The 15,409-nt window shown below is 41.9% G+C and overlaps 1 protein-coding gene across 1 annotated transcript in view; it reads right to left on the bottom strand.

The window, feature by feature from the left end:
- Positions 1 to 1,006: 1,006 nt before the first annotated feature.
- GPR83 (G protein-coupled receptor 83) overlaps positions 1,007 to 15,409 on the bottom strand; it is a 259,542-nt gene continuing 245,139 nt past the window's right edge. The window contains exons 3-4 of the mRNA XM_086933499.1: positions 9,040 to 9,173; positions 1,007 to 2,016 (exon numbers count right to left, since the gene is read on the bottom strand). Of these exons, the coding sequence (XP_086789625.1) occupies positions 1,392 to 2,016; positions 9,040 to 9,173 (759 nt within the window). The 3' untranslated portion in view covers positions 1,007 to 1,391. The remainder of the gene's footprint in view (positions 2,017 to 9,039; positions 9,174 to 15,409) is intronic.

Here is a 15,409-nt window from a genome sequence, read left to right as displayed (position 1 = left end):
AGGCAGGCGTGGTATTTGGCAACGTTACATTCAGTAGCAAAGGCTGTGAGCATTTTGGATCTATGCACTTATTCACTTAGGGCCTCATTTATGAGGTTTTGCCGTAGGGCAGCGAAGCAGGCCTTACTGCTGCGCTGCCCTACCACAAAAGAAAAGGGCAGGAATGCACTGCCCTACAGTAAAAGAAAAGGGCAGGAATGCGCTGTCCTACAACAAAAGAAAAGGGCAGGAATGCGCTGCCCTACAACAAAAGAAAAGGGCAGGAATGCGCTGCCCTACGGTAAAAGAAAAGGGCAGGAATGCGCTGCCCTATGGTAAAAGAAAAGGGCAGGAATGCGCTGCCCTACAACAAAAGAAAAGGGCAGGAATGCGCTGCCCTACAACAAAAGAAAAGGGCAGGAATGCGCTGCCCTACAACAAAAGAAAAGGGCAGGAATGCACCGTATGTATAAGATACAGTGCATTCCTGTGCTTTTCCCCTGCACAGGCACACAATGGGCTGCTGTGCGCCAACACAGGCACCTTTGCACCATGGTGCTAGGGTGCCTACTTAGCGGGGATGATTATTTTTGTACAGGAAGGGAAACCTTTCTGTATAAAAATAATCAGTAGAGGCTTTTTCCTCTTTCTATGTGTGCTTCAGAATGCACCACACATAGAAAAAGGAAAAACAAGTAGAAATAAAGATATTTCTCCTCGTTGTGCCTCCCTTATGCCTCCCCTGGGGAGGCGTAAACTCTTTGTGCTGCCTCAGATTTACGAATTCTTGTAAATCTGGGGCAGGGTCAAAAAGCTATGGATGTTGCTGGGAACGCCCCCAGCAACACCCATTGCACGCTCCTTTAACGCAAAACACTGCGTTAAAGGGACTGATATTTATCAGGCAGCATTAAGCCTAAAAAAGTGGATTTGTGCTCCCTGATAAATATCTAGCAGGCTTCTACGCCACGGAACGTCACAAAAAGTGACGTTCTGGAGGTGCAAGGAGTCTCATAAGTGAGGCCCTAATTATTTAGTTAGTTATTTATACAAATAAAGCACTGTCAAGACCACTTCCAGATTCCAACTCAGTTTTTAGGACCAGGTATTCATAGATTTGTACATTAGCCAATTTCCTACTACCAACTTGTGAGATGTGGGTAGGTCTTCAAAGGAGCTGGGCATCGTTTCATACTGATGACTTAGATAATAATATCGAACCAAGTGACCTGACGTAGTACTAATTCAGCATGGGTGATAATTTACTGAACACACCAATCATGGAAAGGTACAAAAAAAACACAATGGTGCATTTAAGAGATGGTGTTGCTTCACTTCACCTCTTGCCTTCTTGGCGACAAGTTCAATTGTGAGCCTTTGGTACTATTTGATAATTCACTGTTACACGTCACTTAGCTCACAGCCACAATTGGTTCCACTGAAGAGAGATCAGTCTTCCCTGATTGAATGTTTGAGGTTGAAGGAAGCGTATTGGAGACTTGAGATCTCTTAAAATGGCCGCTTTCGGGCCAGGCTACTCTGTACGATGGAACGGTCGAGGGCAGCATATGCTCCGTGGGTCCAGACTGTCTTTTACACATACTGATCAACGATTTCAGTTCAGATCGGAAATTATCATTCAGCCAGCAATAGATGAAGGGATTATAACAGGTGCTGCTCATTGCAAGCCAATGGAAGGCGAAATAAAGAGCATTGTTGGTGCGAATGGTTTGGCTCGACAGAAGGACAACGTAGCAGTTCAGCGGAAACCAGCATACTGCGAAGAGCACGACCACGAGCATCAACATTTTGATGGTTTTTTTCTTCTTCCTTCTCAACACAACATACTGCTCAGTTGTCACATCTCCAATGGCATTGCGCAACCACAGCTTCTTGGCCACTGTTGTGTAGGCAACGGAGATGATTAAAAGAGGCAAAACGTACAGCAAAAAGAATGTTGCCAGGTCGAGGTATTTCCAAAAGAGGTAGGCTGGCTCAGGGAAGTCTGGTAGGCAGAGACTTCGGATATTTTCCTCACTGAAAAGAAAATATAGAATAGTTTAGCAAATATGAGACCTGTTTAGTATGCAGTAAGTGGTGCTTTTCATGCTACTGTTTGTTTCAATCTAAAAATTATTAAATTAGATGGAACAGAAGAACAAAATTGTGGAACAACTCAAAATGTATGCCCAACAAAGTCATTCCATAGCACAGTTCAGGAATATTCTAGAACCTGAGGATCTTTACTAATTAAATAACTCTGGACCTGTTGTAGAGACGGGTGCCAATTCTGAGTGGATGAGGGACACCCATTACGGACAGACATTTTGTCGATGGTGTGTTTACGGAAGCTGAGAATCTAGATTTTGTATTACAGGAAAACCCCGAATTATGCCCAAAGAAACATTCTCGAGATCACTGACATACATCTTGTCAATGGTGTGTTTACAGAAGCTGAGAATCTAGATTTTGTATTACAGCGAAACCCTGAATCATGCCCAAAGAAACATTCTGCAGGATTGGAGACTCACTTCTGGCATGTCTGCTGCTGCACAAACACAGCAAAAAGTAACACTCTGAGGGCCCGATTCACAGAACTAACTTAAGACAAAATCCTAAACTTACTACCATTTTGGTATTCACAGAAAGCACTTAATCATTTTGGTATTCACAGAAGGCACTTACTCATTTTGCTATTCACAGAAATTAGGATTCCTAAATGCCTTCTGTGAATACCGAAAGTCTTAAAGTTAGGATTTTCTCAGTTTAGGAGTAGTAAAGTTAGGACTAACTTTAAGACTTTCGGCATTCACAGAAGGCATTTAGGAGTCCTAAAGTTAGGAGCCCTAACTTTACTACTCCTAAACTGAGAAAAATCCTAACTCTAAGACTTTTGGTATTCACAGAAGGCATTTAGGAGTCCTAAAGTTAGGACTAGTAACTTCTGTGAATACCAAAATGAGTAAGTGCCTTCTGTGAATACCAAAATGAGTAAGTGCCTTCGGTGAATACCAAAATGGTAGTAAGTTTAGGATTTTGTCTTAAGTTAGTTCTGTGAATCGGGCCCTGAAAGTCTAAATGATAAATAAGTCCATTTTACACTTGTGCTGTTCTCTTGCAAGATGTATGAAATTCAAAGGTTTAGAAATTACAAATTCACACCCTACCTACATTGTTATTAAAAAAGTAATTTAAATACTTTGAAAGAAAGCCAAACACTTTTTAAGACTGTGCTGATTTTACCCATGAGAACTGATGTCGTCATGATTATAATCAGTAGACTTTAATCAGAATCAACTGATGGATCACGGATCAGGATCCGCTTGTAGTAACTGCTGCCAATATTCAGGTGACATTTAGCCGCTATGTATTAAATGCCTTAAGTGTTTCTGTTGTGTGCGAGTATCAGCCCTAACTGGGAATCCATTTTAATCGCGTGTTTTTAATCTGCGCTGACACTTACTGTTTTAAAATTGTACAAGTTACTCCTTCTTCCCATGCTGATCTCTTGGTGCCATCGCTTTCCGGCCCGCCACAGCTTCAGTAGCTGTTTCTGCAGAGAAAGCTTTCGGACTCACTTCCGGAGGGCGGCAGTTAGCGCTCTAGTACACTCTGCCATAAAAGCTGATGCCGGGCACGCAGCAGACGCAAGCAGCTGGCATGCCGAAGGTGCACCAAAGGCAAGCCTGTCTGTGCCCGGACGTTGCAAGGACCCCTGGTTCACTTAGGGTAAGTGATAACAGATCCCACCGTTACCATTACTCATTGGTTATCATTCATCAATTGAGGGTGCCGAATAGCGTAAGAGCCCCACAATAACTCTTATGCTCTAATAGTTTCCCCCCTAACCTAGAGGGCCCAGTGGCTTGTTTCAAATGCTATCTTCAAAATAACAACAAACTAGGGAACCTTATGGGGACTGACCCATGCCCCATACTTATTAGGGAGGACCTAAGAAGCCTCCTCTGGTATGTAAGGTCACTAGCCAAACATGTCACTGAGATATGGGATCTAATCACTGGATATTTGTTTCCTGACGGAAACATGGCTGAATCCGTCCAACCTTCCAGGCATCTTGCTAGCTATTCCAGATAACTACAAACTGATAAAACTTGACAGAGGATCAAAATTAGGTGGAGGCATTGCCATAGCTTTCAAAAATACAATCAATGTAACATGGATCACGACCACCATCTCTGACTCAATAGAGTTAGGTATCTTTAAAATAAATCTCTCCACTACAGACACCTGCAACGGAGCCCTGATCTATCGCCGCTTCAGGATCCAAGGCTAATTTCAGCCAACAGCTGATGGAAGAAATAGCCACCCATGTCTTAGCCTCAAATACATTTCTCCTCCTAGGTGACTTAACTACCATGGGGAAGACCATACTATTTATCAAGTCACTAAGCTGTTAGCGGACCTGGAAACACTAGGACTCTTCCAACGAGTCAGAGGCCCCATGCTTATAGCGGGCCACTCACTCTACCTGATGTTCTCCATTCTAGAATGTAAGGTACCAATTCCCCTCACATGGACAGATCATTTCTTAATCACTTTTCACATTCAGTCTCTTCAACCTTCCATCACAAAGAGTAATAGCAGACCGGCACTAAACGCCTACAGATCATGGCATTGACTTACTCCAGAGGCTTTTAGGGAAGCCTTTCAACTCAGCCTGCCACAAAGTAATCCCTATGTCATTGATCTGCTGGAGTCCTTCAACATTGCCTTAACCAAAGGCCTAGACGCAACAGCCACCTATAAAAACCACTGCCCCACTAATCACTGACCATCGGCCCCCTGGTTCTCCTCCGAGCTAAAACTAGAAAAATCAAGGTATAAGAACCAAGAGAGGTGCTGGCGCAGAAGCAAAAAGCCTCAAGATAAGGATCTTTATAAACAAGCCTTATTGTGTTACCACCACAATAGCAAAATTGCAAGGTGTAATTCTATTATCAATCAAATTGAACAGGATGGCAACTCGCCTAAAGTTCTTTTTAATATAGTTCACGACTTTACCACCCCTCCGGCAAGTACTCAGTCTTCCTCTGAATCCCAGAACCTATGTGACTCACTGGCCAACTTTTTTCAGGAGAAAATCTCCCACATGTTACCTCCCCCCTTCTCCTGGGGTAGGGATCATAAGCTCCGATGTTGATCAGTTAAAGGATATACCTTACATCTTAGGCAGTTTTGCACCTTTCACCCTGGAGGAAATTTGTAGTTCTCTGGCAACAGCCAAGTCAGGCTCCACTTTGGACATCTGCCCCCCAAAATAATGTCTCTGCTGTCCAACTGCCTTGCCCCAGTGATCCTAGAGATTTTCAATTGCTCAGTGAAAACAGGCACCATCCCGCCTGAGTGGAAGGAGGCATGTGTACGTTCTATCCTGAAAAAAAGCACCTTGGATCAAAAATCCCATGCCTATTACAAGACTATATCTTTGCTACCTCTTCTGGGCAAACAGCTCGAAAGTCTAATCAATAAACAACTAGTTGCCCACCTAGAAACCAACCAAATGCTAGATTCCTTCCAATCTGGCTTTCGACCAGGCCATAACACGGAAACGGCATTCCTGGCCGGGACTGACTCCCTGCGCCTAGAGCTGGACGCAGGTAACCCAGTAATGCTCATGCTATTAGATCTCTCACCAGCCTTTGATACAGTCTCTCACTCGAGGTTGCTGGAAAGGCTGCAAGAGATTGGCATACAAGGCCTTGCACTCAAATGGCTCCATCATTTTCTGAAAGATAGACATCAAACTGTCATCCTGGGCCCATATTCCTCTTGCAAGACAATCCTTGACAAGGGTGTTCCCCAGGGTTCCTGCCTGAGCCCTACTTTGCTCAATGTCTACATGGTTCTCCTTGTCAGGATCGCAGATTGCTTTGGCTTCAAAATAATCTCATACGCGGATAACACCCAGCTGATGTTTACATTTGACCCTGATCTGACAGAAACAAAAAAAGTTTCACCCTGGTCATCTAGTCATCTCCGATTGGATGAACAAGAACTATCTCCAATTAAATGCAGACAAGAAGGAGATCATGCTGTTTGGGAAAGCTTCCTCTATTTGGACAGACGATTGGTGGCCACACCAACTGGGCTCCACTCCTGTGCCCAAACAGGCAGTAAAAAATCGAGGTATGAAAATAGACCAAGCTCTAAAAATGAAAGAGAACATCTTGTCCACCTCTGGAGTATTCAATCATAACATGCACCTTCTGCGCAGAATATTCCCTTACCTTCCAACCTCTGCTTGAAAGACTTTAGTCCAAGATTTAGTAATAAGCAGGCTAGACTACAGCAATGCCCATTTAACGGATGCTAACGAGACCCTGGTTGCCAAACTCCAAGTAGTTCAAAACACTGCAGCAAGACTCATTCTTAATTGCCCTTCAGGGACAGCTTCGCTCCATTGCTGAGGGAACTGCACTGGCTGCTAGTGAAGAAAATATCTTGTTTTAAGATCTGCTGCCTTACCTATAAAGCCCTAAAAGGGAAAGGCCCATTATATCTGCAACAACAAATTAAAGCATACACACCTGGCCGTTGCCTAAGATCTTGTGATAAAGTCTTATTGTGTGTTCCTCACATTCGCCTGACTCGAAGTGGAGGAAAGGCTTTTTCCTATCTCGCTTCCTACTACTGGAACAAGCTTCCACTCCATGTTCGCGCATGTTCGAACTACTGTAAATTTAGGAAACTACTCAAATTCCACCTATTCTGAACTCCTTTCTCCCTCCACTGATTCCTGTTTCTGCAACACCCGAGATGCCCTCGGGTGAATTGTGCGCTATATATCAAATATAAATAACATACCATTAAATAACATGTAAACTGAACATCCTTGATATGCACAACTCTGGAAACCATGCAGTCATTTGGTGTGCAGAGTGCACGTGGTCCTAAATGCAATCAATTGTGTGTAAGGAGAAACAAAATGTACTTTTCATGCATTCGAATGTTGAAGGTAAATCTAACACTTCTTATCCATTATTTACTACAGAACTTTAAAAAAATGAATGATATGACTAAAGCTTTATGAGTTCGAATGCACTTGCACAAAGTAGGCATACTGTAGTTATACATTGAGTTGCCTAAAGCAGTATCTTCTAAAACTAACTTGAAACTTTCCCAATTACATACGAAACCAGCAGCTCTAATTATAACTGTAAATCTTGCAGCCTAGGCCAAAAACTCTGTAACAAACTCCCCACAAGAATCCAGGATACTCTATCAAATGCTTCTTTATGTAAAAAAAAATCATAGCTTGAGGTCCTTGTCAATGGTTGCTTGACCTAAACGTGATGTCACTGATTTAGTGTATTCTGCTGCTCTTCTGCCTGTCACAAATCCAAGTTGGTACCCATTCCCAAAGTCCGAGACAAACGAGGGCACGTAATGTTCTAGTAACTTTCCGTAGATTTCTGCAGCAGTGAGATGGACACATATAATATGCCGTAATAAGTTATTTATTCGTGACTTTTTTAAACAGTAAGAAAGGCATCATTCTATGAAGAATGTATTTACTTCCATTTGCATAATGAAGTACAGTGCTCAAAGCAGATTTGGTGCTAATTGAGTGAGCACCTTTTATAAAACCCATGCCTGATCAAGCCCAGGGGGTTGGTATTTTTGATATATTTAATAAAACAAAGCAACACAACTTTTTTGTTTGATAAATTACTAATGTGAGAAAGGCAGTCAATAAAGGTGGGCTTATCTTCCAGTTTAGCAGTGGCACACGTGAGTTTTTCTGACTGACGTCTATATATTAACAGAGATGAGAGCTATTGTCTTTATCTTTGCAGAGCTTACCTGGGCATATAATAAACGAAGCGACTCGGCAAATTTACAAATTGCAGTTATGATATGCCTGAGCAAGTCCTGGACATGTTGACTCCTACTTACAGACGGAGAGCTTCATTCCCTTACAGATGAAGAGCTAGAATCGTTTCTATTTTTTGTTAATTTCAGTGCAGTTTGCACAGTTTATCATAAATTGTCATATGGTGTTTTCATAGTTAATAAGCTCTATATTCTGCTCTTCTGCCTTCTATCTGGGATACAACATAAAAAGATTTAGAAGTGTTGTCATTTAGCCCGTGACCTGGTTTGTACCCATTGATCAACTGACCTAGGACTGGCTTCCAAATTGTTGACTGCTTCATATATTGGGCCATCGAATGCCGGTGACACCTTGCATATTTTCCTACACATTGTTTGTGTGTTCTGGTGTTACCTTCCCATCCTAAAGAACCTTTCGGAGAATGTCCAAAGAGTAGTTCAAAGAAGCTGAAACATACCCTCTTCTGTGGCTCCTCTCTGTAGATTCAAAATAGACATGGCACAAAGGAATTTCCCTTCCGCTAGAAAGGCTCAAAGCAGAGGCTTTTTATTTTTGGAATTATGTGGATCCCAAAATACACAAAAATCTAAATTTTATTAGGAAGCTCAGATCTTTAAAAAATGTGGTTTTATTTCTGAAGTGATATGATTGACTCAAGCATATCACTTGATCTTCTTTGGTCCATAAGAATACTCTCTTTTTGTCAGCACATACTACTGCTTTAATTGATGTCACTAATCAATACTAGATTCTGTTTGCTGTACTTGTGCTGCTCCTATTCATTAAGTTAAGGACACCAACTTAATTTTTAGCCCCCACTTTATAAAATTTTCACATTTCAATTTTCTTTTGTGTGTATACATACTTTATTAATCAACTAATGTTATTTAATTTTCTAAACAGTCATGGATCCTGTGAGTTGACGTTGAGGACCCTTGGTGGTCTCCAGTTCCTAGATTAAGAAATGCTGCTGTAAAAGACAACTGAAATTGCGTTTTAGGGTTTAATATTCACATTGGGTGTCTACTGGTGATGTCATATGAAAATATCAATAACCATGGTTCTGCCTGTTCAGGACATTACACATTTTCTGTATCTATTCAAACTGAATGTCAGAAAGCAAGAATCGTGGAAAAAAAGAGAGGCCATATGCTTACATTAATTAACTGCACATACAGTACGTTTTGATCTACTTCAAATTTTACCTGTACTCAAAGGTGAACAATTTTTGGTACATGGCATGGGGGAGAGAAAATCCGGTGGCCATTATCCAGATGACAGCAATATATACCGCTCCTTTTGCTGTGGATATCCGAGGTTTCAAGGGATGCATTATCACCTATAAAAAGTAAGAATGTGCATTGTGTTTGAGTATTTACAGGCATTGAAAAGTGCATTATTATTTGTCTAATATCTAATGTAAAATTAAGAGGCAAAGCACTTCTTATCCGTTCTTATGAACTTCCTACCAAGAGCATATACAATATTTGTGTCCCAATACATATGCTACAATCTTGGATAAATGGTGCAGGGGTCATTAAGTCAAACCTCAAAAGAATTAGAAGGCCATTGCTGCCTAATACAGCGCTGAAGTAACTGCTTCTGTTTCAGATAGCTTGAAGGAAGGGATGGACATCATGGGGCAGATTTACAAAAAACTGACACATATGTACAAATACCTGTTTCCCTGCGCCTCCATATGAAACCCTTGCTCCACCATGAATGCACCGCATTTACAATATGGTGCACCATGGCGCAAGGATTTACAGATGTGTCAGAAATTCTGACGCATCTGTTGACCCAAAAGTGACGCATTGCTGGAGTTGCTCATGAAAGTGACACAATTCCAGCAATGCGCCACAACAGATAGGTGAGTCCCATTTAAAAAGCCTTGCGTCATTCCTTACGCCTGGTCTGAGAACGCGTAGGGATTTTGACGCAGTGAAGACGTAGAGTGATGCAGTGAAATGTTGTAAATTTCACTGTGCCAGTTCTACATGCCTTTTTGCGTGGGAACGCCCACCCTGCATACATTATACATGACGCAGGTATAATGTGATGCAGGACTTTACAACATGACTCATTTCCCTAGATGCCAATGCTGGCTTTTTAGTCAATAGCACTTTACATTCTGGGATTTATGAGCTCCTACTTACAATGCTAAGAGGTAAAAGCCAGAAGTCCTGGAATGCAACCTCCTGTCAGCTAAAAAGCAAAGATTGGCTGAAGGAGTCACATATGATGCAGTATCATTTGACAATCATGAGTCTGAAGAGATTCCTGCACTGAGATGAATAATACACACTTTCCATATATATCCTAAAAAACAAACATTTCCAAATTCTAGAGGTTTAATGGACCCAAGGAAAAAAAATCCCCGTCTTTATTGATAGATCAACTGAACAGCCATAATAATGCAGCGTGCAGAGATAACTAGAGGTCGAAGCATTACACAAAATGATACAATGCACTCCTGTCTCTCACATTTCAGCTTACCAACAAGCACAATATAAAACACTTCCTACAATGGCACAAAACAAAGACCACACTCTTCCTACCCACACCGTCCAGGATGGTGCTTGCTATGCATGCAGTGAGCATTTCAGTACCTTATACAGGCTAGTGTTATACAAACGCCACAATAAAATGCACATAGTTCTGCATTGCCAATTTCAGAGCAGTGATCACAAGCAGAGACATAATTTCTCACTGAAAGTCAGCATTTCCACTAGTCCTATAGAAAAGGGAAACCTTAAGTTTTGTTTCGTTAGAAATCCCCTTTCTAAGAAAACAGACATATTTTTTATAGTTTTTCCATTTAAGAATCCTTTTACTACTGATTCTTTCCGGCAGTAATAACTTACACTACGAAATTCGGCTTCACCCCTTATTCAGGGGGTGAAGACAAGGAAGTCTACCCTTCAAAGTACTTTATACCAGAGTTTGAGAATAGCTAAAAATAGAAAAGTTACTCAAAAAGTGTAAGAGTAAACTACTGCTGTAAATTATTCACAACTGCAAGTTACCTTTGTGAATTCCCCATATATTTCCAAATGCTCAGCCTGTAACACTTTGAAAATGAGATGCATAGAAGACTATTTAGTGGCTAGCAGCTCTCTAAAGGCACAGCCTGTAGCATGAAGGGGTCAAGCAATATGGCAAGACGTTTAGCTTTACACATGCTAAGAAGGAAAAACGTTATAACAAATGGAGGGCCAAAACCGTCAGTCTTGAATACTTTCATAATTCATGACAGCGCGAACTTGACAATGTAATGACCTCTTATGAATGTGATAATCGCTGTCTTTATTTTAATGGTTCTGTACGCAAGCTCTCATCCACTCTGGTGCCAAGGAGACAGAGGCTAGTTTGGAGCACAGGTTAGAGGGGACATATTTTCTATGCAAAATTAATATTAGCATTCAAGACGAGGCCAGATTAATAATTGTTCATGCAATGCAGCAGAAAAAACAAACTTACTATGCTGCTTTGCACCACACAGTGTGTAGATACATACCTCCTAAGATTGGCCTGCTGCTGTCTTCCCCTCTGCTGGGGCACAACCAGGCTGCCTTGTGCGACACACAACCTCTCGCTATGCTGTAAGGTGAGTGTGGGCTGTCTATCTCAGTATTTGTAATGAAAGCATACCTTTGCAGTAGATATGCCTATCCCTAGACAAACACGAAGCAGGGCTGGGTTTAGAGTTCGTGGCGCCCTGTACGACAATCTTTGTTGGCGACAAAAATTATTTTTATGTTGAGTTGCATGGTTTCTCAGCCACATATTAAATATATACAGGATAAATTGAGAGTATATGAAATAAATGCTCAAATATCATATAAATGGAATAAGAAATATATGGGGAACAGATATTATGACACCATCAATCAAATATAACTTGTATTTTATAGCCTAAAATAATATACATATTTTGTTTATGTAATTATTAAAAAAAAAATTAACAGTGGTAATATTTTAAAATATGATCTACAAAATGAAAGAACATTTAACTTTACGGGCTTTCATTTTTGCAAATGTCAAGATTAATGTGAATAAATCCAGCTGTTGTGCAATATCCTGTTCAATGGATAGGATTGCCAGAGATAATAGCCTTTCATCTATTATTGTTGAGCGTAAATAGGTTTTAATTAACTTTTACTCAGAAAAACCTCACTCTCCACTAGCCACTGTCACTGGCAAAGTTAAAAGTATATGCAAAGCCACCAAAATATTAGGGAAGATATCTTGCATACTCATGTCTTTGAAAAAGTGCAATGCTTCACGCGGAGTATTTTTACCATTAGGGGGAATGAATTAAAAGTGTATTAATTCTTCAATTAGGTCTGATGCATTAATATCAGAAGACCTGCCATCTGTAAGGGTTGCATGTATATCCCTGCAATGACCAGGAAAACCTTTAGGTAGAGATTTCAAATTCAAAAATGCATAGTCTGACATTTTTGACTAAACCCGCCATCTGCGCTTTATCAATTCGCCCTTGTCCAGTTTCCTCATCTGAAAGATTTTAGAAAAATGAAGTTTATTTTTATTTAACGGAAATGTTATATCCTACATTTCAGGGGGGTCAAGAAGTTACAATATTATCCACAAAGGTATAATTTAATTTGTCTGACCACGGTGCTGGATCAGATGTGTCAGATATGGAGGATGACGAAGTATTGTGCTCAGCTGCCAGTGTAATAGTTTGACTATTTAGCGTAGCAGCTGAGCTGTCTTCAATTGCTTTTTCAAATGAAGCAAAAGATTACTTTACTGATGCTCTGAGGAGGATGACAAGGTATTTTGCTCATCAGACAGGATACTAACATTATTGATAATTAGCACACTCAAACGATGGCCCGTTTCACCCCGATCCTTCATCAAATCTTATTTAGATGGTCCACCAAGTCATTACAATTTCTCAAGGCATTTCACAGCTTTCTGTTTTTGTGCTTCTCTTTCCTCTTCCAACTTTGTGCTCCGGATAGCTTTTTGGTCTCATTCTTTCAAATGACAGTTCCTGATGTTCGCCTAAAAAATGCACACAATTTCTGTGTCCATTTGATGTGCTAATTGACAAATGATAGGCCTGGGATGGGGGTGTCATATCCTGAATTTCATTCTAACTGCATTAGGGATTGAAGCCATACTGGCATTATCCAATTCACTTTCTAGTTTAGTTGTAGAAGAGTACCTGGTTGAGGAGACGCACAACAGACTGAGATCATGAAAATGGAGAGAATGGTTTCAAAATAAAATGTGCTCAGTTTGCAAACAGTGCATAATAATTAATGAATGGATAACACATACTTTGTCCTCTTCATATTCACACTTACACTTACTCTCCAAATACTAACTGCAACAGAGAACGGAAACAGTACAATGTTGTCTAATTATCAGTAATGCATTGCAATTACTAGGAATATGGGAAGATTAAAGGTGGCACACCTTTATTGCAAAGAAATAGCATCTCTGTGCACTAACATGCCTGAAGGCATCTTCCAGTTCCTCCTGCTTTGCATATGGCCTGTGAATCCCTTTCCGTCTAGATCCAGAGTACATTCTTTTCATGGGTACAGTACACAGCAAGATTTCCAAATTACATGTTTGCACTAACATTCTGTAGCAGACCTTTGAGTTCAAACTAGGGTAATCACTTTTCTCAAATGAAATACCAGTTTTGGGATCCTAAAATGGCCCACAGCTGGTACTTGATTAACAATTTGTACAAAATCCTTTTTATTCTTTTTAACACTGTATGGGCATCCTACAGACTGCTTCACATCTCATCTAGCATCTGATATGATCACCTCACCTCCATTCTGTTGGATCAGAATCATCTTCAAAACCAGCTGCGCCATTTACATAGCCATTGTGAGCACCACCCACACTTTGAGATTAACGGGAATGTAGTGAGGCACTCTAACACCCCTTCTCACGCTATTAAGCTTTATTTTGCCTCGCCTAGCCGCTTTGGTTGACTGTTAGGCGGCGGCGGGCGCCATCTTGGGTGTGGGCTGGGGCTGCGCTCTAGTCGCGCTGGCCTCCCGCCCTCCCAGACTACTTAGCTCGTCGTGTTTCTACGCTCGCTGCCTTTCTGAGCTCTCCCTTTGTGAGCACTAGGGCTGCGAGCTATCTGGGATCAGTTGTAATCATTGCTGCATTTTTAACCTGTTGTAAATCGTTTTTAAAATCATTTTATACTTCGTGCAGAAAAATCCGTTTGGGGGCATTTTATTCTTTGAGATTAACGGGAATGTAGTGAGGCACCCTAACAGCCCTTCTCACGCTATTAAGCTTTATTTCGCCTCGCCTAGCCGCTTTGGTTGACTGTTAGGCGGCGGCGGGCGCCATCTTGGGTGTGGGCTGGGGCTGCGCTCTAGTCGCGCTGGCCTCCCTCCCTCCCAGACTACTTAGCTCGTCGTGTTTCTACGCTCGCTGCCTTTCTGAGCTCTCCCTGTGTGAGCACTAGGGCTGCGAGCTATCTGGGATCAGTTGTAATCATTGCTGCATTTTTAACCTGTTGTAAATCGTTTTTAAAATCATTTTATACTTCGTGCAGAAAAATCCGTTTGGGGGCATTTTATTCTTTGAGATTAACTGGAATGTAGTGAGGCACTCTAACACCCCTTCTCACGCTATTAAGCTTTATTTCGCCTCGCCTAGCCGCTTTGGTTGACTGTTAGGCGGCGGCGGGCGCCATCTTGGGTGTGGGCTGGGGCTGCGCTCTAGTCGCGCTGGCCTCCCACCCTCCTCACGGCCAATAAATGAGCACCATGACCAGACGGCGCAGCGGGCTGGCGCAGCGGGCGCGCGCCGAAGCCGCGCCAAAGCCAAGCCCGTCTGCGCTCGTCAGTGGCCGGACACGGCCCAGGGCCACAACCCCTGGTCCCCGACTGCGCTATTCTCCTCAGCAATTAAAAGAGCTGAACCTAGGTAAGCTACATCACAATTGCATTACTGTTTGTCCTACCGCTGCGGTGGGCGACTGTCCCCTCCCGTGCCCAGGGTGTTCTTACCAACTCCCACATTCTTACTCATCAGTCCTTCCAGACACTAATTGCACCTTGTCTTATGTTCCAGATTACGCTGTTTCTGATAGTTGCCGAGCAGCGCTTATTAACACACGCTCCCTTCCATCCCACAGTTTCCAGATCAGCGAGTTTATACTCGCCCATGACCTGGACTTACTATTTGCCACTGAAACTTGGGCAGATGCCGGGTCAGGGCCGGATTTCTGCGCCGCAACCCCTGATGGATATAGTGTAGTCAGACATGACAGACCCATAGGAAGAGGGGGTGGACTCGCTATTATTTATAAGGACAAATACCGTACCACCTTGGATCCCATTAACTCCGCTAACTGTGAAGCAGCTACCTTTGCTATTAGCATTACCTCCAAACAAGCTCTGAAAGGTATATTACTATACCGGCCTCCTGGCCCTCGAAACCCCTTTCTTTCTACTTTTTCCGACTTAAATGATCACATCATAAGCTCTCAGAAATATATGATACTGGGAGATTTTAACTTCCATTTGGAAGAGCAGGACAACCATGACACAATCCAACTTA

The sequence above is a fragment of the Lissotriton vulgaris genome, chromosome 8 (assembly GCF_964263255.1).
Source record: "Lissotriton vulgaris chromosome 8, aLisVul1.2, whole genome shotgun sequence".
Classification (NCBI taxonomy): domain Eukaryota; kingdom Metazoa; phylum Chordata; class Amphibia; order Caudata; family Salamandridae; genus Lissotriton; species Lissotriton vulgaris.
The sequence above is the reverse complement of the archived record's forward strand: the minus strand, read 5'-3'. Positions and strand labels throughout refer to the sequence as shown.